Source organism: Agelaius phoeniceus, chromosome 10 (genome assembly GCF_051311805.1).
Source record: "Agelaius phoeniceus isolate bAgePho1 chromosome 10, bAgePho1.hap1, whole genome shotgun sequence".
Lineage (NCBI taxonomy): Eukaryota > Metazoa > Chordata > Aves > Passeriformes > Icteridae > Agelaius > Agelaius phoeniceus.
The window spans coordinates 12,639,738-12,662,474 of NC_135274.1; the positions used below are offsets into that span (position 1 = coordinate 12,639,738).

General features: G+C 35.9%; 1 protein-coding gene across 13 annotated transcripts in view; it reads right to left on the reverse strand.

Annotated features, from left to right (window-relative positions):
- Nucleotides 1–881: 881 nt before the first annotated feature.
- The window catches only part of XRN1 (5'-3' exoribonuclease 1), a 38,933-nt gene continuing 17,077 nt past the window's right edge, over nt 882–22,737 (reverse strand). For 2 of the 13 annotated variants that reach the window (XM_054639123.2, XM_054639130.2), the window contains 24 exons: nt 22,503–22,634; nt 21,095–21,257; nt 20,841–20,954; nt 20,263–20,361; nt 19,991–20,106; nt 18,986–19,132; nt 18,584–18,673; nt 17,474–17,609; nt 16,698–16,754; nt 15,936–16,068; nt 14,778–14,847; nt 13,514–13,739; nt 12,747–12,848; nt 12,002–12,097; nt 11,660–11,774; nt 11,042–11,106; nt 10,549–10,659; nt 10,072–10,197; nt 9,608–9,764; nt 9,067–9,242; nt 8,740–8,853; nt 8,542–8,659; nt 7,378–7,529; nt 4,187–7,176 (listed from right to left, as the gene is read on the reverse strand). In XM_054639123.2, the coding sequence (XP_054495098.2) occupies nt 6,886–7,176; nt 7,378–7,529; nt 8,542–8,659; nt 8,740–8,853; nt 9,067–9,242; nt 9,608–9,764; nt 10,072–10,197; nt 10,549–10,659; nt 11,042–11,106; nt 11,660–11,774; nt 12,002–12,097; nt 12,747–12,848; nt 13,514–13,739; nt 14,778–14,847; nt 15,936–16,068; nt 16,698–16,754; nt 17,474–17,609; nt 18,584–18,673; nt 18,986–19,132; nt 19,991–20,106; nt 20,263–20,361; nt 20,841–20,954; nt 21,095–21,257; nt 22,503–22,634 (3,106 nt within the window). In that variant the 3' untranslated portion in view covers nt 4,187–6,885. Of the gene's footprint in view, nt 967–1,833; nt 1,978–2,306; nt 2,359–3,080; nt 3,249–4,186; nt 7,177–7,377; nt 7,530–8,541; nt 8,660–8,739; nt 8,854–9,066; nt 9,243–9,607; nt 9,765–10,071; nt 10,198–10,548; nt 10,660–11,041; nt 11,107–11,659; nt 11,775–12,001; nt 12,098–12,684; nt 12,849–13,513; nt 13,740–13,936; nt 14,009–14,777; nt 14,848–15,935; nt 16,069–16,697; nt 16,755–17,473; nt 17,610–18,583; nt 18,674–18,985; nt 19,133–19,990; nt 20,107–20,262; nt 20,362–20,840; nt 20,955–21,094; nt 21,258–22,502; nt 22,635–22,737 lie in introns of those variants that run through there. The other 11 variants (XR_008534813.2, XR_008534812.2, XR_013183619.1 and 8 more) reach the window with 11 other exon arrangements.

The window sequence follows — 22,737 nt, forward strand, 5'->3', positions numbered from 1 at the left end:
CTTCTGATGAAAGCTCCCTCAATAAGATTCAACATGTGTAACTGGTATAAAAGGCTAAAACCCCTCCAAACATTCAAGAATTAAGCCTTAAGAGAAAAAGGCATCTAGATGTCCTTTGTGCTTTTACAGTATCAATACAAGCAGGGCCTGCCTCACTGCAAGATTAAGCAAAATTTCAAAAAGAAAATGGATGCAGGTTACTTTTTTCTTTCACAAGCTCCTAATGTAACAAACACATACCCTTTTGATTGCATGGAAGTGGCCATGTAAAGTTGATTTCTTCTAGCAGTTTAATATGTTAACAAAGAACTTAGATGTGTGGAAAAACATAACCTTAACCAACTTGCAAAGTGTCAATGCATACATAATCTTAGTCATAGAGAGCATGTGTTAAAATTGTTTAATTTATGAGAGGCTTATGAAATACAAATTTCTTATTGTTCTGTTTGTTATGTCATAAAAGTAATGCAATAAAAGACACAATGTGCTTTGATATGTGCAGAGCATGTCCATACATGACTTATCTGTTGTTAGTTTATATTGGTCATAAATAATCTCATTGCCACACAGGCACTCTTTGTCTATCCAAAACCTCTGCCACCCTCAGAGAAAAATCTTATTGTCAATATGCACAAAAACCCCAAGTTCATTTTAGCACAGGCAAGAAACATTCAATTTGAAGTGAAACTGTATGGACACTTTGCTGGTAACAAGCCTGCATAACCCCTACCAGCACCCCGAGTCCACCTGCTTGGGTGAGGGCAGGTGGGTGCCACTGCTCAGAGAGGGAGCTGGCACACCTGGGGTCACATACCAAGTACCTCAGCAGCCATGTCCCATTCTTCTGCATCTTCTCTGCTGAAATCCTCAGCTGCTTTGCTCTCTGGAAAGCATGGCAGGTCTTATTTTTTACTGGGTTATCAAACCAAATGAAGGAGTGGAGGCACTCCAGGGACCTGTACAATGCTGTAGCAAAGGAAAGAGTTATTCAGTAAAACCAGTCAAATGGCAGAACATCAGGGTCAAGAAGATCCTACACTGCTAGCAGGGACAGCAAAACCCCTACCATGATTTATACTGAATAGAATTGAATATTTATAAGCAATGTCATCACACTCAGCTTATTTCAGTCAGCAATACATAGACTTTATAGGATGATGCAAGAGACCTTGAGATGGAACTCCCAGAAAGAAAACATGATCCTGACACTGTCTTGATATTTCCCAGGACCAGATTATTAAATAAAATTTACAAATTAACTGTATTTTGAATAGTTAACTAGTTTGGGGTTTTTTTTTATAAAGTATTCTCAGGTGCATTTCTGTTGTGTTGGAGCATCTTCATTCACCTAAGGCTTCCAGTATGAATCAAAGTTGCTAACAGGAGTCTAGATACTGAAATATTATAGAGCAAGACCCAAAATTTGCAATGCATGGGGGTTTTCTTCTCTTCCTCAGCTGTTTTTTGGTCAAGGTGCATCTATCTTCCCACTGCCTCCTCAAACTGTGAGTTACCCTTTTACCCACTTACTTAGCTCTTTTTAACAAGTTTTAATATTATGAAAGAACTGACATGGGGCCCTTTGTCACTTTGCACATAAACAAGAAAGAGCCCACTAATTTCTGTTGCTCCACTGGCTGTGCAGCCCACATCCATCATTCATTAAGACTCACCTAAAAACTTAACAGACGGACCAAAATGAAAATGATGATTTTTATGCAAATGTTGTTGCAATAATTCACCATATGACCCTTTCTCATCAGTTCCTCCTGTACTGCAGAAGTTACCACTCTCCTCGAAGTCAACACACAGAACCACATGCAATGACATCACTTGATGAATAATGTTAGATTTGTGGGTCACTTGAGCTTTAGGCAGTCATGGGACATTTCTTAAGGAGTTCCATTCTTGCTAAATCATCCCACACTCCCACGACAAACTGTACCAGCCCAGCTGTTCTTGGGGCTCCATGATGAACTATTATGAAAAATAACACACAGGAGAATGCCAATCAGATTAATTCCTTGATAAGGTTCATAATGTGGCAACACAGTTTGGCATGACCCAGAGGGAGCAAGTAATAAGAGACTGGTTAATCCAGGATTATCACTAGAGATTGCACATCAAATCTGTGCCCACATGCAGGAGGGTTTGCACTGTGCCTCAGGTATAAGCGGTCCTTCCTTTCTGCCAGCTCTGCAATACAAGTAAACTCTGACAGGAAATGAGGTGGACTTTAGGACAATTAAGTTGTAAGCCAAGAATTTATCTACCAAAGCAAGTGAAGTGAAAACTGGTGTACTTACTCTGTTAATATTTCAGTATTTGCCCATTATTTTTACTCGGCCTAAGGAATACCTGCATTTGGAGAAGAGCAATGTCTATTAACAAGATAGTGTCCATCATCCTCTGGATGTCTCTTAAGGAATTATTGTGTGGACTGAAAATGACATAACTATGAATCATTTTAAGAAAATGAGTGATTGAGTTCCTGTATATATATGTATGTGTGTGTATGTACATACATATGATGGTCCTGTGTAACTAGAAAATTCAGGGCTGAATAGCTCTTTAAAAGAACATTTATTTCAAGGCTAGAAATTAACGAAAAAATATTAAAAAGACAGAAAAATGGCCATCAATGAAACTTAATTAGAACAAGAGAATGGATATACTAAAAGCTAAAGGGATCAAAAAGCACTTAAGAACCATTGTTTCAGTAAGACATAGCCATTAAAAATAACTGCAATTACACAAAATACAGGACTAAGTGTGATTATCAACTTTCATAAATCACTGCCAATGCACTGATGTTTTATTGACCAAGTTTTACCAGAAAAAAAAAGTTTTACTGAAAAATGCATTTTCTGTACTTTCAAATAACAGGAACCTGGTTTACTATATGCACTTGATGGCATTGTGACCATTCCTTTGATTTGTAATGTATTTCAAAGCAGAAATAAAACAGGAAATTTGTAAATTATAGAACTATAGAAATATAAACATCCACTTAAAAACTGACAGCAATAAGGAACTGTTGTTGGAACCATGGATTCTTTTAATAAAGAACAGCCACTTACCTCATGATATCAGATTCTTCAAAACATTTATCAGTTACAGTCTCAATATTCAAGGGTCCTCATGCACCTGAATTTGAATTCTTTTGGCCAAGAGTGTGTATTCAGACTGCCCTTATGCCCTTGATGTCACTGTGTCCCCTTTCCAGATACAGAAAGACAAGAACATAACTGTCTCTCAGTAGTAAGGAAAGCTGATTATGGAATACATAAGGAGATCACATTGCAAATAGAATTAAAAACATCCTTATTGTAAGTACCAATCACTTCTTTGAGATTCCTCACCCTCAGGGGTCATCTCTATAGTAGTTCAGATCAACTCAATTAAACTGAACAGAAGTCCTGTAATTTTTGAATGGGAGCATCCATGCAAGATTTACTCTGCAATAACTGATAATATTTTCAAGTTATCCCTTCATTTAAGTTGCTTGAATTTTCTTTAGTGCAATATATTGAGATGGCAGAACTCACCATGCAGGGTAACAGCAGTTAAGACTTCATTGACTAATCATTTGAAGACAGTTTATGAAATCTAAGATTTTATCTTGGTGTCTTTAAGTTGAGCAATATGACCTGAGTGTTTACAGCAGACTTGTTCGATACAGAAGCACCAAGTTGCAGACACACTTACATAAATTGCAGCAGCTGCTCACGCTAAGAGTGTACTCCAATCTTTATCTTGGTTGCTTTAAACAAGCTAATTCACACTAAAATGTGTAAGAAAGACATTAACATTCTGCTTCTCAGCCACCAGCTGGTTCTCCACCTTGTTAACAATCACTAGGACTGAGCTTACTGGAAAATAATGACTTTTCTATGGGGTTGGGTTTTTTATAATCGAATTGGTGACAAGGCCAAAAAATTTTTGGAAGATCAGTATCCTGTTAAATGCTTTTAATTGCAAGGTGATCAACAGCCTTTTGAAAAAAAACTTTGTATTTTGATCACAGTTACAGTTGAAAGCCATCAAGAAACACTCAGGAGGGCAGGTCCTGCTTCTGAGATCACAGAAACTGAGTTTCATGAGATTTGATTCATAGTGTAAACTTCTGGGCTGGAGCATACACAAGTTCCCACGTAGTATTTGGAAATAAAACAGTGAAAATAGGTAATGTTTGTTGTTTCAATATTTAATCCAAGCAGACACAGACAGTTTATAAAATTACTCTATTGCATTAGAGTTCTATATAGCATTTAAGTTTTATGAATGTTTTTCCTTCAGTGTAGCATATATTCATATTCCAAAATATCTTTGCACAGTCTTTGTGCAACTACATGCTAAAAATCTGCAAATGCACACTTAACACTAAACAGCACAAAAAATACATTCTGTATCCATTCATATGCAAATTTAAAACATTTCACTTGGCAGATAAACAATGAAAAGTTATTTTAAAAAAATCAGAAACTACAAAAATGCGCACATAAAAGTCTTCCCTTTTGGATTTTTAGTAAAATACTGCTCTGTATAAGATCTAATGAAAAACTCCAGTGCTTAGAAAATACTTTATATCTATGAGAAAAAGAAATGCCTAAATTTATATCTGTATGAGCTAAACATTATGACCTTGTTAAAATATAATAATGAAATCAAAGGGGACATGGCAATGATCAATGCAGATGTCACATCTACCAGGACATGTAAAACTGTAATTAACTGGGCACCAGGCAGTCACTTTCATAGAATAGAAATACTAAAAATTAGGGACTAATACAATATGCAGCAGTTACAGAATAAAGGGTTTAACCACCTAAATATACTACATATAGCAATTCCACTTGAAGAGGGAGCAGAAATCTTAGTCTGAAGTAGAATAATTAATAAAAATTGCTGTGTTCACTGGTACATAAGAGTATAGCATCCTCCATAACTTCGTTTCTCAAAAATTGGCTGTACAGACACATCAAAATGCTGTGATGCAGAGTCTAACACAGCCTCATCTCTGTCACAGAAATTTTCAAATAGGTATTTTCTCTTCTGATCAGATCATTCAGATAGATAGAGTGGACCAATTAAATGTCACATAACCACTTGTAAAATATTGGCATGGCAGCATCACATCAGTCTCATGTTGCTAATAAGGGAAAAAACCCCCAAAAAAGACAACTTTCCCTTCACAGAATATGGCTTTGAACCTCTCCAGATTAGATGACTATAAAGACAACAAAGTCAATGTGATCTCAGACTATATGTAGACTATTCCACAAGTTTTGGGATAATAAGGAAAATAAAATTTCTCAATCTTGTTTTTACCTCTGTGATCCTTTTTATAGGGCTTGCTGCTATTCTACAAATACTGCTGAGCCAACAACTGTTTTGGAGAAATGAAAATTAAGGAACACTGTAACACAGTAATAATGTGAAACTTCATACTACACCAAGAAAGGGAGGCAAAAAAACATATGAAAGAAAGTCTATGGACTTGGAGACCCAGAATGAAACCTGTTCAGGAGCAACAAAATAAATCACTCAAGACTGCTTTACTTCTGGTTCCTGGGCCTTAGAGAAAAAATGCTTCTTTTTCTAGAACAGATGAAAAATGAAATTTAATCGATGCCAGTAAGCAGCACCAACAGAGGTTTCAAATTTTTTCTTAGGATGAAGATTTTATATTAATGTCCATAAGATTGGTACACGTGGGTTAAAAAAGAATACCTCTGAGCCTTCTTTTCTTCCTATATGAACAAAGAATCCCATAGTTCTGTCCAAAAATTCAAGTCAGCTTTTTGCCTGAATATTCTTATGGAGCCAATAGCAACACTTCCTGATAATTTAATTCTCTCAAAAAACTAAAAAAATAAATATTAAAAGTCATTAGTAACAAAAAATAACCTACTATAGAGAAGGGTTCAGGGCACAGACTATTAGAGAAAGAAATGGACTCTAAGTAAACATAACTTTGACAGCCATCCAGCAAAATGGGTTGTCTTTTCGTCTGGCCATTTTTATAGTTTAGAAAAGAAAATCAGGCTATCACAAGCATTTAGGAGGCTATGCACATCTGTATTAGATAACTTTGTTATTTTATCATCAGAAAACAAGCAAATTGGTAGATTAAAAAAAATTAAATGTACTTTACCAAAGGGATCTCTACTTTGCAAATGTTGGGGTTTTTTTTATTCAATACATCCTATAAATTAATCTCCTGGAACAGATTGTGCAAGAGCAACCAGTTTTGCCACTCCAATACCAGACACACAATAACACCTATGTTCTGAAAGCTGTAAAGCTGTTGCCCTCTAGTACAAAACCCAGCAGTTCCTACTTGGAGTGGATTTGGCAGTTTCTTTGTAGTCAGCTTTTAGTTACACTGATTCAACTCAAAAGGACTTGGAGTGCCAATATAAAAACTGCATTTAAATAATTTTTACTTTCTGTCTTATGACACTATTTAAAATCAAGCTAGAGTACAAAAGGTCATGCTAAACACTGTTAGATGCCCAACTTATTACTGTTCCACATCCCTCCCAAAAAGCACATCCAACCTGAGTTAAGGCTGCCACTGTTATTGCTGCTTACCCGATATTGTCTGTAAGCCACTGTTTAGAAACCTAGGCACAAGGGATGGTAGGCAACCCTAACTCAGGTTTTCCTGGCTTTTGCTAATTTAGGTGAAAATAAAACAAATTTTTAACATAATTTTTATGGTTTTAATGACAACCTGAAAACCATAGCAAATAAAATGTATTTCCTTCTATATTATACTTAAAGTGGCTAGTCTTTTTAATAGAGATTTCTGATTTTTTTAAATGAGAGAACATAACAGTGGGGAAAGAATTCAAGATAAAATACACCTAGCTACCAGATTTATTCTGAAGATTTTGGTGCGCCAAAATTGACAGCCAGTTTTCTTGGCTTTCGCTTGCTGGAAGTGTTTGGTGTTGATTTGTTATGAGGAACACTTGGAGTAGCCACATTGTCTTGAAATGAAACAGTGGACTGAGCAGCTTGAGGAGATTTTAAAGGAGCTGAAGAACTATCTTGCTGAATGTGGTCAGAAGACATTGGCTGTTCATTCTTTAGTGGTGCAGCTTGAGGGGAACTCTGAAACTCCTTGAGTTCAAAGTTTTTCTTGCTAGCAGCCCTTTTTTTAGTTACCTTTAAATTAAATAAATATTATTTAACAGAATGCATTCTCAAAAAACTGAAAATATTCCACTTTCAGAAAACATGCATACATATCTTAACAATAATTTTCTAATACTAAGTACTACTTCACAATGGGGGTGGTGTTGTATTAATCTTGGAGTCACATTGTTTTACAAAAATACAACATTAAGACAAACCTGCTGCTCTTACCTGCAGAGGTATAAACTGGTTGTGAGAACCAACTGGTATAGTTCCTGCAAGAGACACATTTCCTGGGTAGGTGCCAGGATAATAATGCTTAGGCACTGGAGTACTCCAGGACACTGGACCAAACATGTGAGACGATGGAGGCATCATATTAGCTATGAAAACAAGAAACTTTGAGCTCTCTTTCCTCAAAAAACAAACAAAAAAACCAAACAAAAACCCCCAAACTTGCCAAAAGCCCAGGACTACTCCAACTACAGCTATCTACATATTTATCTTTCCAGCAAAGCCTCATATGCTTTATATTTACTTCAAATTAGCTAAGTATTTATGTATTATCAAAAGCTCCCAAACAAAGAGAACTACATCCAGATGACAACACAATTAAGAGCACTAAAGTCATGGTATCTGCATTCCAGAGTGCACATAATATGGGATCTCCACATCCTCAGCTGAGCCAACTGTATTAGCAGAAAGCTGCAAGTTTAGGCCATCATTTTGGAACACAGCAACAACAGACAAACCCCATGGAAAAGAGATGTAGCAGCTGCTGTATGAGTTTCTAGGATGCTACAGCAGTGCTGACTCATTAACTGCGAGCTGTGATGGGAACTTCAGTAAAATACAAACCAACTGGGAGCCAGAATACAAAACGACAGCAGAGGGACTTTTAGCAGTTTTTGGGGAGTTACTCACCATGCTCATGTTTGGCAGCGTACAAGTGTGATGTGGCACTTGAGTGAAAGTTTGTAATAGATGGATAAAAACAGTAGTGCATGGAGAAACATTAACTATATGGCATGGGGGGAAAAGCCATGTAAAAAATCAAGGAGGCTATTTCTTACAAATTCTGGACTGGGACTATCTGCTTTCAAGTAATTACTGTTGTTTTGAAGGGAAAAAAAATGGAAAAAGCACCTAAGACTGAATAGATCAATACATTCTTGAGGAAAAGAAATCATTAATAGAGATGATTCTTCATACTGAATGAATCTGCACATTGATGCAAAGAGGAATATGAACTGTTTTCAAAACTGCTCAGACATACAAGTACACACAAAGACCAGAAATGGGGCTTTCTGGAAAGCATTCATTTTCATATAAAGAACTACCATAATTAGAGGATATAGTGATATCATTTGAAATGTGTACTGGTCAAACACCTACCAGGGGGCTGTGCAAATACTGGAGGAATTGATCCAGGTGGTACAGGAACTCCTAGTGGCTGGTAATTTGGAAACACTGCTGGAGGTGGAGGCGAAGCAAAGTTTACTCCTATAGAACCCTAGGAAGAAGGACACAGAGGTTTACCAACAGATGCAGTGCACAGAGACAAAGATTTTAAGAGATTTTTCCCATCCTCACCAAGCGCTGTAAAGCAAAAAGCGCAGCTTTTTCCTTTGCCTCAGCCTCGGAATGACACTGCGGGCCGTGAACCAACAAACCATTGGACAGCTTTATGTGGCAAACTGTCAGGGTCTAGAGAAAAGAGAGAAGACTTTTGAGGCCATTTGTATTGCTGACCAACTGTGAGACAGAAACAGAGATTTGTTTGTTTGTTTGTTTTCAAAATAGCAACAAAGGGAGCTAAGGTTTATTTTCAGATAGATTTCAGTGGTCAGTCCAAATTTTTAATCTAGAACAGCTGATAGAAAACTGAGAACTTGTACTTTTGCAGAAAAACCATTTTACCTGTGGTGTTTTTAGGAAAGAGAAATCTGGTTGCGACATTCCAAGAAGAGAACAAATACGAGAAAGCTCAGAAACCGTAGACAGTGCAGGCTGTGGACAAGGGAAAGGGTGACCTCCAGTTTCTGTTGCTGGTGTGTTCTGGGGCCCTCCAGGGTTATGCTTGTTCATATAAGCAGCTGACAAAAAGGGAAAAAAAAAAAGAAAAAAAGCTGTATTACAATTATTTCCTTCACTAAAAGGATGGCAACTTGATTATTAGCAAAAAAAAAAAAAGAAAAAAAGAAAAAAAGAAAAAAAGAAAAAAAGAAAAAAAGAAAAAAAGAAAAAAAGAAAAGCTTATTTGATTTTCCCCTGGTATTTTCATATTGTTTAACAAAAACCAAGAGACTACAGCTGAAGAGAGTTTTTGATCCAAATACAGAAGTAGAACTAAGAAAACATGGAAATTTTATTACTGTGTTTTGATAAACACTACCCTGCTGAAACTGTGTTCTAAAATGTCACTACAAGGTGAAGCTCTTGAGCTGATGGTTACACATACCCATTTTTTTGGTTGGTCTGTATTGCACAGCAGCTCCATGGCAATCCTGTCTACTAGAGGGAGCAGGAACATCATGAACTTGTGATTTCACTTCATTCTTTGTTTGCAGATCTGAGCCATCTATCTTCAAAATCTCTTTCAGCATCTGTGTTCCTTTCTTTAAAAAAAAAATAAACCACTCAGGAACACGCTGGCATCCAGACAACATGACCTTCTTAACACTGATTATCATAACTGGCAAGAGAATCTTTTTTTCAATCAGTTATATTTTATCAAAGCAAAGGTAACAGCATCTTAGCATAAACAAAGGTGTTCGCTACTTTTCTTTGAGAATAGCTAATTAAAAATCATGAATACATTTTAAAAAGCAGTATGAGGTTTCCTGGAGATTCTTTAAATAGGAGCACTGATGCTAAGACAGCAGATGCTAAACTGCAATGTAATGATTCCTGCAATATACAGACCATAGCAAATGACTGTGGTGACAGATGTTCCTCGTTTGTAGCTCTTCCTTCCTTGGAATAAATCTGCACTTCATTTTCTTTGGGAATTTTCAAAGAAGCCAGAAGCCTTTCCAGTTCATTGTCCTTCTTAAATTAAAGAAGAAAAAAAGGTACATCAACTAATTGTATTTACAAGCAGATGCAAGAGGAAGGGGTATCAGTCTGAGGTTCATTTTATTCTCATTCAGATTTTTCCTCTCTTAGGCTGGGCAGGTCACAGTTATGTCTGTTCAGAGTGTGAACAGATATCCAGAGACTGCATCAAGTTCTGCATATTAAAATTGGTAGAATTGATTTAAAGAACAATTGAAGTTACACAGGTTTGTTGTATTTTTAAACATGAATTTGCACACAAGTAACCAGGAACAATTGGAACAAAATGGACTGGAAGCTGAAGTTACTCAAAGAGCACAAGACAGTCAACTCCTTAGATCCTACCTTTCCACCTGTGCAAGGACCATCAACTGCAGCCTTCTGAACTAAAGGCATGTTGGGACTTCCATTCCTCTTCAAAAGTTTGACATTGTACTTATTCACACCTGCAAAATTCTGAAATAAATTGCAGCCATTGTTACTGAATACTCTATTACTCATTATAACACAATCATATGAGAAATGCAGCTGCAAAGAGCTTTCACAAGCTAATATTCTTAGAGGATTTCAGCTTATTGAACACCTAGCATTTGTGTTTTCCCATTACAGCATAGCTTTTAGAATCTAAAATGAATACTAAAGTTGTTTGGTATCATCATACATTTTATACACTTTCTCTCATATTCTGTCTATAAACCTCTAATAAAAATAAATCCAAAATAAATTTGCTGACTAAAAGAATCAACTAAGATGACAGTTAAAGACAAATCTGTAACATGATAAATCACATCAAGTGTAAAATGAAAATAATAGATTAACTCAGTACAGACAAAATTACCTGTTGGTTTGATATTTTACTATGTGGTTGACTTTCACCTCTTGTAGTTTTGGAGTCTTCTTTAACTACAAAAGAATGCACTATTTTGAAATGCTCTTAAAAACAGTAATAGTCAAGACTCAAAACAATTAGTAACTCCATACAAATACACAGAGTTGCATTAGTATGAATGGTTTTATCAAATGTTTAATTTTTGCTTCATAGGTCATTTGGTGTATGCTTTTCTTCTAGGATAGAATAAAATGAAGTATATCCAGTAGTATATCTAATTTTTTATTCTACAAATATGGTCACAAGCAGATTTTCAAAGACACATATGTTTTTTTGTTTGGTTTTTATATTAGATGGGTGGCAAGTCAGCAGAACACAGAACAATTTACCTAAAAGGTTTGGGATTACGTGTGGAACAATCTAATATATAGGGGACTTGTTATTGTCAAATAATGTCCCACCAGGGACATTATTTGACAATAACAAGTGCAAAGTAGTGCTTATAAAACTAACATAGATTATTTCCTGTCAGTAACTACAAAAAACCAAAAAGCTCTCAGACATTTCAATGAAGGTCAGATAAAGCAAGTAGTTCCCCTAAACAGAGTTTCTAATAATAGTACTTACATTTTTTATAAGGCTCCTGTTTTCTTTGCTGACATTTAAAGCTGCCGTCATTGAAGCCTGGTTTATAAAACTGATGGCCAGTTCCCAGCTTGATTTCCTGAGGTAGAACTGCACCCTAGGGTTTCAAACATCAAAGCTTAACCAGAAAACTGGGTATCTGCTATTTACATAGTAGTGCCCTATGATTACCCCTTTCCAGAGCCATGCATACTCCATGTAACACCACTTGCATCCAGAGGATTTATTTGTAACATGAAATTTTCTGATACAATGAACCAATGTATCAAATTAAGTACCTTCATATTTTGAATGCAGAGATCTGTTAAAAGTTTCTATACAAACCTTCTCATGCATGTTTTGTTGAATGTGATGAGACTTTCCAGAACTCTGCAATGACTGCCATATGCTGGAGAATTCATCATCTTGCTTACTCTGTGCCTGATAAAATAAAAAACAAGACCCCAGACAAACTCAGCAGCGACAAATTCAACTTTTGAACAGCTAAGTATATACCAAGACATTCTGGAAATGGTAAGGTTCAAGTTTAACAGTCCTCAAATGACAGATATTTTCATAGTGACACTAGTGCAAGTTTCCAGTAATTAATTACGAAACAAGCTGTGGTAGTGGATTGCAGTTACAATTTTTACCAAGAATCACTACTAAAGTGAAATGAGGTTAGTTTGATGATTAAGTATAAAGAAACTCAGGTAACAGTTCAGAATGGTTTCAAAAGCATGCTTTCATACTGCGAGTATTCTTGGATGGTAATATTAATGATTTATTTTGTAAGGCCTTGCCAGCAAGGTTCAATTACTTCATTATATTACAGGTGTGTTATCGCAGAACTGAAGCTCAGCTATGCAAAAAAACACTTTAAAAAATCGAATATCTAAACAAGGATAACACAGGATATTATATTCATTCAAGAACTGAGAGCATTTCTGCTCCAGTCTGTATCTGAACTACAACATCTGATGTACTAAAACAAAGCAATTTATTAATCATGAGAAAATGACACCCACCCTGAACAGAGGGCCAAAACAGAGACATTTGGGTCCGATACTAAATGAATCCGAACACTCACTTTATTTTTCTGATTGCCACTCAGAAATGATCCTTTCTGGGGTGAGTTAGAGTTGCCCTGATTTTCAGCCCTGAGATTGTAATGCTGTCTTCCATTCAGTTGCTAAATCATTGAGAGAGAAAAAAAAAAAAAAATCAGAAGTGTTTCATTGTCCTACATTTTCTTTTGGAAAGTACTTTTTCTTGTGCAGACTTGAAAAACATGAGATAACTGTTTTCAAACACACCTACAGCAACATGAAGTTACTAATTAAGGCAAGTTTCTTTAAAGAAGCCTCTTGTTAAAAAAAAATAAAGTGTCATTATACCACAAATAAACTCAATTTAAAACTTTTAATTTTTCCTCCTTTATTGTAGTTTCAAAGCAAATTATAACTAAGAAGTAAAACTGATAGGGAAATCATGTCTTCCTTTTCTATGCATGGACAAACAGCCTATAAAGAAGCATTACGTGGATCAAAGCTTTAAGGAAATAATTGCATCTCTGTCCAAACACACTATCTGACATCAAATAGTGTGTCACTGCTCCAAACTAAGTATCTGTCTCTCAGAAAAGCAACTGGAGTTACTCAGAGCAAAATCACTGTCAATAAGGAAATTTTAGTCCTTTTCATTATTAGATTAATTCATTTCTCCAGCATAAAAATTATTCTACTTCTAATATATTGACATAAAAACTACATTTAGTTTGGACCAACGAAGATAACCATCTCATTATTTCAGATCCTAGGGAAACACATTTTTGTACAAATGCGAGAAAAGTCTTACTTGAGTAGGAACAAAAAGGGAACGAGGAGAATGGTTGAGGCCTCCCAGATGCACTTTTTGTGAGCATACAGATGACAGATCAGATGCATATGAGTTGTAGTTATTCACTGCTGGCTGAGGTTTAACTATGGCCATCAGCTTTTGATTTCCCATTTCTGACCGACTACCATGAGACAGGTTAATTAAGGCACTTGAGGGCAGGCGATAACCTCTGGCAGGTGAGCACCTTGAGAAAAGAATTCCATAGTTGTTTCATGCACTTTCATCGTTGCCAAAAGACAATGACTCAAGTTTGAACAACAGAAGCTGAAAACTATGCAATATTGAAATCTAGTAGCATTGCAGACAACCTGAAACCCATAGCTCCCCTTTGCCCTCTGGCTGTCAAACAGTAATTAGCACTACTCTCAGTTTATATTGTACCTTGCAGTGCCGAGCTTAAAGAAATTTTTAAGATGAGTGAATTGTTATAGCACAGTTCTGTAGTAAATATTTCTGTAAAAGAACCAGAAAACAATATTCTTTTATTTTTCAGAAAACTGAAGTTTCAGGTTCAGTAGCAGAATTACAAATTGAAGTTAAGCAGCATTTCTGAACACTGAGTATTATCTGTGTTACAGGACATGCAAGGGCTATGATTGCTGAATGCAGGTAGGAGGGAAGCATTTCCTCTAACTTCCATCATTAAAACCTTAGGTAAGAACAGTAAAATGAAGCCTGCTGGGTATATCTGAGCACTTAGAAGTTTAGGTGTTTACTTCAATACAGAAGAGTTATCACACTTCCAAAAACAAAAGCACCTCCACCTCCTGAAAAACAGTTCCAGTTTGTAATGGTAGGAATTTAGTGTCTAAATATCAACTATTGAGTTCAGAGTCCCTCCTTCAGAGGAACAGATGCCTTCAGCCTGGTTTTTAATCTACATGTTGAATGCATACTGGTAAGAACCTATTTTCTACATATTTGTTTAGAAAGACATCTGGATCTAGTGCTTTATTCTGCTGGTTCATATTTGCTTTCTGCAAGCCAGAAGTTTATACACCAAAAAAGCCTACAGAGCATTTCCACAATATAACACGCTTCACAAAAAATTATCACTACTCAAAGAGAATCAAAAACCACAAAAGAAATAAAAACTGACCAACACTGCCAAGAAACAAAGTTTCAAGAAGAGGCATTAAAAATACTCAACCAAACTGAAGCCAACAATTCCATGCCATCTATGCCAATAGCATGAATTGACTCCGAACTCCGCCACACAAACCTGATAGTGAGGCCTCCAAGGAATTCTTCATCAAACAAAACTTCAAAGAGCACATCTGTTTCTCTAGTAGCTACAGAAAACAAAGTACAACATCATCCTATACAGTTACATCCATCTATATTATGTAAATGTCTATCTATACTTGTTATCCAATAAATAATGGAAAGACTAAAAATGAACAACAGACTCCCAAATAATTTCTGAGTAATTTCATTAACAGGCATTTGGAAATGCTTCTAAAGGTCTCACATATGTCTGCCTCTAAGATACAGTTTGAACAGTAATGTGCCATGCATTACACCTTAGCAATGTGCATTACAGAACTGCAGTTTAGAGCACTATGCCACACTTGTCAGAAACAGGCAGAAAGAGATGTGAGCCACTTCTGCATTCAGGCAGTCAGAAACTAACAGCTTTAATACTAAATTCTTGCATAATGATAGACTAATACACCTTCAAAATTATAGTAGTATTTAAAAATTATGGAGAAAATAATATTTCTTTAAAAAACTGCACTCAGTCTCTTTGAGATTCTGTTAGATGCAAACTGAATGACAAAGCAGCTACTGAAATGGCAGGTAAGAAAACCATTTGTAATACTCCATCTCAAACTGCTACACTGTGGGGCTCAATAAATCCTTCTTAAAATAGATTTATGGTTAATCTTCTTGTCAAACAAGATATAAATCTATGCCAATTAATGGAAATGGAATATTACAGAATAAAAATACAAATTCAAAGTAAAACTATTTAAGACAAATCATACTTGATAAAGCCTTATGTTTAATATAAGTATTAAAGCTAATTCTTGGTTTTATGTCTACTCCACTTAACTTTGGCTATATTTTCCCATTACTTCATTTTCTGATCTGCCTTCTTCATATTAAAAAGAAACAAAGAGTAATTTCTAATTCATATAGGAAGGATCATAGGATAAGTAATTTCTTTTTCAAATAACAGCTGTGTAACACATGAAATTAAAACAGAAGGTAGGTTTTATTCAAAAGAATAAATATGTTATTAACAGGTTCAAGTTGCATATGCTTCATAGCAAGAAATATGTGCATTCACAACCATCACATAAAACACTATCCTGAATCCTGCTTTCATAGTACTAGCTGAGCTGTTATGTAGTTATAATCATAAAGAAAATATTACCTCCTTTAATTCCAATGATGGTGCCTCGCAGACCAACAGGAACAGAAAAGTTCTCTCTGACATTGACAACACGGTCAAACAGCCTGTACTCTGCATCTCGATCTGGAACAACCCCCCTCTGCTGCTCTAAGGGCTGACAATAACCAAGAGACTGTGTTAATGTATGCAAAACAATCACAATTACAATAAAAATGCATTTATAACACTATCTGACACACTATAAAGTAAACTTTCTGGGGAGAAAATACCTAGAACAAAGCAAACTTTTCTTTTTTTCCTCTTGCAACTCTCACTACTGCTTCTGCCTGAAAATGTGTTGTACACTGGCTGATCAAGAGGATCAATTCAGACAGAACTAAAACATCACATGTAACCTGCCTGTACCAGTAACATGGGCAAGAGGAATAGCTGGTCTTATGTGAAGAACTGAATAAAAAGTAAAACATGGGAAAAGAGACAGCAGAAAGCACATTTTATTTTACCTTCATTATAGAGCCAGTAAAAACTGCAGAAGTATAAAGGGCAGGAGGTAGAAAAAACCCTTAACTAAATGCCTGACATAACAGAGTTTGTAGTTACAAGAAATTCTCTCTCCTTGTAGAGACAGACTGCTGTTTCCAAAATTATTTTCTAGAAGGCATAACAACATGTTTCCTTTCATCAGTACTGTCATAAAATTCTACTCTCCTTAAGTTGATAAGCTTAGGTAAAATAAATATGATCTGGAGAACTTAAATCCCCCAACCCATTAATATCACTTACTCTGTACAGCAAATGGGGTTTCACAGTTACTCGCACCTTCTTGTTGCTCTTCCTCTGCTAAAGGAAAGGAACAGGAAGTCTTTACAAACCAGTGGAGAACAAGCACTGGAATATGTAAAACAAAACTCCTGAAAAGATCATGCAGAATTCTTTAGTTTCTTTTAGATAATGGTATGGAGCGTTAATGAAGTCTTTAGAATAATTCTAGTTTTTAAAACATGCTGGATTCCACACCAAACCATTAGTTATCTAATTCCAGATTTCACACCAATTTTCTAAGATGTCCTTGCAAGTTATTTCAAAAAACATCAGCCCATGATTTAATTTAGCTTTGTCCTTAGCTTTTACTTTAGTAATTTCCTTGTCCACTTTTTTCATCTTCTGGTCTGCAGAAAATAGCTTTCTAATTTTCTGCAGACCAAAGAGAAACTGCAAGGGAAGAACAGCTGGGATTTCAAATAAAAAGACCATTTTAGTATTTTTCAATATATACTAATACCTGTTCCTTTACAAAACCACCAAAAGTTACAGCTCAGAGTATGTCCCACGGCTGATAAATCACCCCTAAAAGAGTGAATTTCTTACAAAGATTAATAATGAGCTCTTCTGAATTTCTGGGATAATATTACAAATCCAGATTTTTCATTATATTCTGTGTCCTTTTTCTTTGAAATGGCAAGTAATCTTCAATTGTCTTATTTAAATTCAAGAACTTCAAATATAACAAGCACTGCTTTTTGGCCCACCCCTGCTCACAATGATACCAAGCTGTGTACCTTGCATTTCTCCACTTCTTCTTCAATTTTCTCAACAATGGCTGCATCCAAAATTTGCAAGTCACAGGATGAGCGAGACAAAGCAGACACAGGATGTGCTTTTAACCAGGCAACAATTTCTTGCACTTTCTCAGCTCTGAATAAAAAATGGCATGAATGAAAGCTTTTAGCTGCATGAACCAGGCATTTTACTGTGTTCCCTAATTTAATCATTCAAGTATTATCATACAGGCACACTGATTGTAGATATTCATGAAGTAATGGAATCTAAAGGTTCTGTATGACTTAAGAAAAGTCAGAATTACACAGTACTGTTTCAAAACTATAACAAAGTTTTGTTTCAGGAAACAAATTATTCAATTAATTAAAAGTATTCAGCAAATTAAAAGTTTGCATCCAACCAACAAACTGTGTCCAGATGTGATTACTGGTTCTGTGACCAGCTGTTTCTAACAACACAGGAAGAAAGAACTTCACAGGGGAAGACACTCTGGAAAAATTGAGAAAAAATCTGAGATTCTTCTATGAGAGGAGTCCCACACTGGTGTATCACGAGGTAAGAGTCCTGTAGATTTACTAACTGAAACCCATGGATTGGCTTTATTGCCTAATAACTAAAGCTTTTTCAAGTTACCATACTGTGTCTGGAGCCAAGGCTGCTACTTTTCTTCCATGTAAATGTGCACTAAAATGTGCTAATACTTCAATACTTCACTAAAAGTGTGCAAAATACTTCCCACTCGGATTTATTTTTCAAATTCCAAGTGATTTTAGACAATTACCACAATTACTGGTTATTTTAAAAAATATTTATGACTAGTCATAGCTATGCTTACTGTAGGCTAGTTTAAAAGCAAGAATTATGAAATAGCCACTGAAAATGATATTTCTCATTTACTGGACTTGAGGCTGAAGTCTGGCAGAAACTTGGACTCCATGACTGAAAAGTGCAGCATTCAGATAATGTTTTCAGCCATCAATGAACAATCAGGCTGCTGGAGGACAGCAAGGTTTCAGTTACACAGCAGCCAGTGCACAATCATTACCAATTTCACAACTGCTAGTCTTTATTCTCCTTATTGCAGAGAAGAGATAAGGATCATGGCTTACCCATTCTCATCCTCTCCAGGCCAAATGTCATCTTCGTAGCAGATATCTTCCTGGCTGTTCTTGGCTACATAATTAAATAGTTCAGGCACCCTAAAAACCCCCAAACATATGGAAGAGAACTTTAGTTTCACATCAGCATAGATCACAAAAAAGCCCCATCAAAATTAAGTCTGTTAGGCTTCAGAAGTTGTAAAGCCATGATGGGTTATTTTTTACCTAATTTAGTATCATACTGCTAATTTTCCAAAGGCAACTGCTAACACAATTACTCTATCCCAAAATAGAACACTGGAATAAAAGAAACAAACTCCTTGTTCTTAGAAGATCTGTGACCAGAGGACAAATCCCTACAATTGATACAAAAGTGGGTTATTTGGATGAAGCTCATATCCAATAATTTACCTTTCTAAATACTCAGCAAGTAGTTGTTCTACTGCAGAAGAATACATCCATTCATTTCCAACTTTCTTAGTATAGCCAGGAACTTCTTCATTTTTCTTATTGAACTTCAGGTTTAGCCCCACATTTGCTTTGTGATCACCATGAGGACTGGAAAGAAGAAAAAGTTCATTAACTTGCAATATGTATGTGTATTTACATACATTTTAAAAACCCTCATAAACATACATTCAAGGCCTTAAACCACAGAAAAATTAAATTAATTGTATTGTTTACTTGTTGACATTGTGTCAGCTGTAAATGTCACAGGCCAAAAGCTGTGCTATGCTAGCAGTCCACCTGTGTGCCTACACTTCATTGCAGAGGAGGGTAGGAAATATTTTACATCTCTTTCTTAATTGACACCTAATCAACAGCAATCAACCTGGCATTTCCCAAGGTGCAGAAGGATGCCCTTGAACAATCCATCAGGAAGAAATATACACATTAGATCACAAGAAGATGCTCAGGCATCCATCAACCCTATCTTTACAGAGGAACCACAATTTGACATTCACAGGACTACATGGATTGCCTCCCTTATGTATTTTAAGCAGTCTTAACTAGTTCTGAAAAGAAGCTACAAGTAAAATTAATCTCCTTTTATAGTGGCAGTAATAAGTACAATGAAATCAGATCCTGATTCCACTTTTTTATTCTCAGTATGGCAAAGTCAGTTTAAATTCCAAATTCCCTTTTGCAAATGGCTAACCAGGAAAGTCAATTTTATGTCTGTCTACAATATGAAAGCAAACAGAACTATCCAGTAGACAAAAAATTAAACATGCTTCTGATAGAAAAAAACTACTGCATATCAACTTAGTTTACAGCAAATATACTTTAAAGAAAGCTTCAAATCACAAGAGTGTGCACTTGATAAAAACAGCACTTAAACACAGCAAAAATTCTGTAGAGTTATAGTAGAATTTAGAAGCTTCTCTACAGTCAAAATTCACAAAGAGAACTTACTTCTTCTTGGATCCTCTTCCAATAAAGATACTCCCTGTAAATCTGGAGACAAGATATCCACTTACTCCAAGACGGCTGGCCAAAATATATGCAGGATTGTATTTCACAGAATATTTCTTTAAAACAAACAAACAAAACATAATGGCAATGTCTAAAGAAGTTTTTATACAAATGCAAATGAATTATATGGAAACATCTCTGAAAGACATTTACCATTGCAAAATCTATTTGATACATTGTTTAGGCTTTTACTAGAAAAGCAGAACACTCACATGCTGGTTCTGTATTAAAGTATCAAGCTGGGGTTCACATGGAATATTAAAAACTACTCGGATTCTGCCTTCTGGGATCACATCATGTGAATCATGAACCTTGGAGAGAAACACAACAGGTTACAAGTGCTAGAAAAGTGCTATTTAAAACCAGCAGCCTTTGGATAACACACCTCATGTTCTTACTTTATCAACAATTTTGCTGCAGTAGGCACAGAGATGCTTTGGGATTCATCACCTTGCCTTGACCTGTACCTTGCTTCCTCATAGAGCAAATCACAGCATTAAACTAAAGGAATTCATGACTGAAAATAACACAAATGGGAACTTTATGTATTATCCCAAAGAACTAATAAAAATCATCCTGCATTCAAGTTCTGCTTCTTCCTCTTACACAAGCAAGAAGAACAGGGAAAACACAAGATCCCTCTGTTGCTCAGACTAAACCCCCAGGGAATCCTAGATTAAAAATTTCAGCTAGCAAATGGCCACTACTGTCACACAACATCTTAGATTATTTTAGGTTTACAAAAAGGAAAAAATCTACAGGGAAAAATTATGAAATTACTGGAACTAACTTCTCCCATGCAGCCATAGTAAGGAGATCCCAGCATGAAGGCTGTACTTCCAGGAGGAAACAAATCATCCAAAGTTTTGATGCTTGAAAAACGAGAGTCAAAGGCTTTGATATCCTGCATGAAAGAGACAACAGTGGTGACCTTAAATATCATTCAGTTCCAGTAGAGTAATTACAAAGTTTATATAAATGACAGTTTAAAACATAGTCTGAGTCTGAAATAATTCAGAGATTGTACTGAACTTGTATATTTACCTTGACAACTGTTTGGTAAACAAAAGGAAGAACTTGTTTAGACCACTGCTTCTCCAAATAAACTTCTCCATTTTGGTTTAGCTGATATCTATTACCAGTGAGTAACTGAGCATATACAACTACTGAAGTTTCATGGATAATTATTCCTTTCCTTCTCTGGTACCTGAACACAAAGCAGAACATTTAGCTTGATTACAATGAACAGAACTAAACCAAGAGGGTAGAATAATTTTATTGAAGTAAAATTAAATAAAATAAAAAACCCTCTTTAAAAGAGGATTTTAATGGTTTTCTTATTTTGCAAAAAATACCCAGAATAAATGGCTTAACCAGTTGTTTACCTGCTATTGCACAGCCATCACTACAGAGCTCAGAGTATTAATTTAAGCACATTTAATCTTGACAGTGGAAGGGTTAGGGGTAATTAAATCAGTTGACTCAAATGACAGATAATGAAATTCCAAACTAGTGCCAGATTGATTTTTTACCTTTTTGCTTTTATATATTCTCTATAATCCTTACATATACATTTGTAGCTCTCTAGCCTGTCACAGTATTCATAGCTAGCATTTTACCTACTCTGTTAGACAGAAAGACAAAATAAATTCCTCGGCAGCTCCAAGCTGGAGGTCCAAGGTTAGATTCTCTGGGAAGCCAAGGTTGAAACCAGCTCTTCAAGACACATTTTCATTAACAAAGTTTAGCTCCTGTCTAAGGGGAGGGGGGGAGGAATTCAGAAAGGGTTGAACTGAGGGGGAATTACCTCATCACTTATGTCTCTAATTGGGGATTCTTGTCAGTTATGCTAATTGGCTAAACACATAAGAATTGTATGTGCTTTATGGTCCAGGTGCATCTTCAGGTGCTTTCCATCTAGTGTGCTGTGCACCTCAGGATCCTTAGAAAGTAACCCCTTTTTATACCCCATAACTGTGTCTGGCTCATGATTTCAGGACCAGCAAGGAGGCATCAAAACCACAGTAACTCATTTATAGTCTGCTGAGCAGCCACACTCTAGAAGAGCAAGAGCTGTACTCAAGTTTAACAAAGCTAAGCTATTTGAGTTGCAAGTTGGTTCTGTATTACTTCATTCTACATGCTTCCTACAACTGAAGATTGCTAACACCAGAACAGAAAATTGAGAGGGAGAATAAATACTGAAACTCATTCACTTTAGAGTTCTTTTGTAACAGCATCTAACTTTAGTTACCTCAGAACAGACTCCATATATTCTGAAATTTCAACATAAGCTCTTTTATGTTGCTGTTTTAAATTTAAGCAGACTTGATTAACCTTTATCATCAAGTATGCAGCAGCTCTTCTGTGCTACTTAGGTCTGCAACACAGGAACAAAACACAGCCAAGACATAAAATGCAAAGCTACACTTTAATTTTTGAAGTTACTTACTGCTCTGAAATGCCTTGAACTTCTTTTACCCACATGCTTTGCTCCTTATCTCCAACATAAGCCACTTTTGTTGGGGGCACTGCATTTCCCATGTAAAGCTTCTGTGTGCCATGTGGTTCTTCCAAATAAAACCTGGAGAATATTATGACAGATAGGAAATTTAACCAAGTAAGATTAACCTAGCCATAACCAATTGTGAGCAAAACTGAAAATAGTTAGAAATGACTTGTTAAGG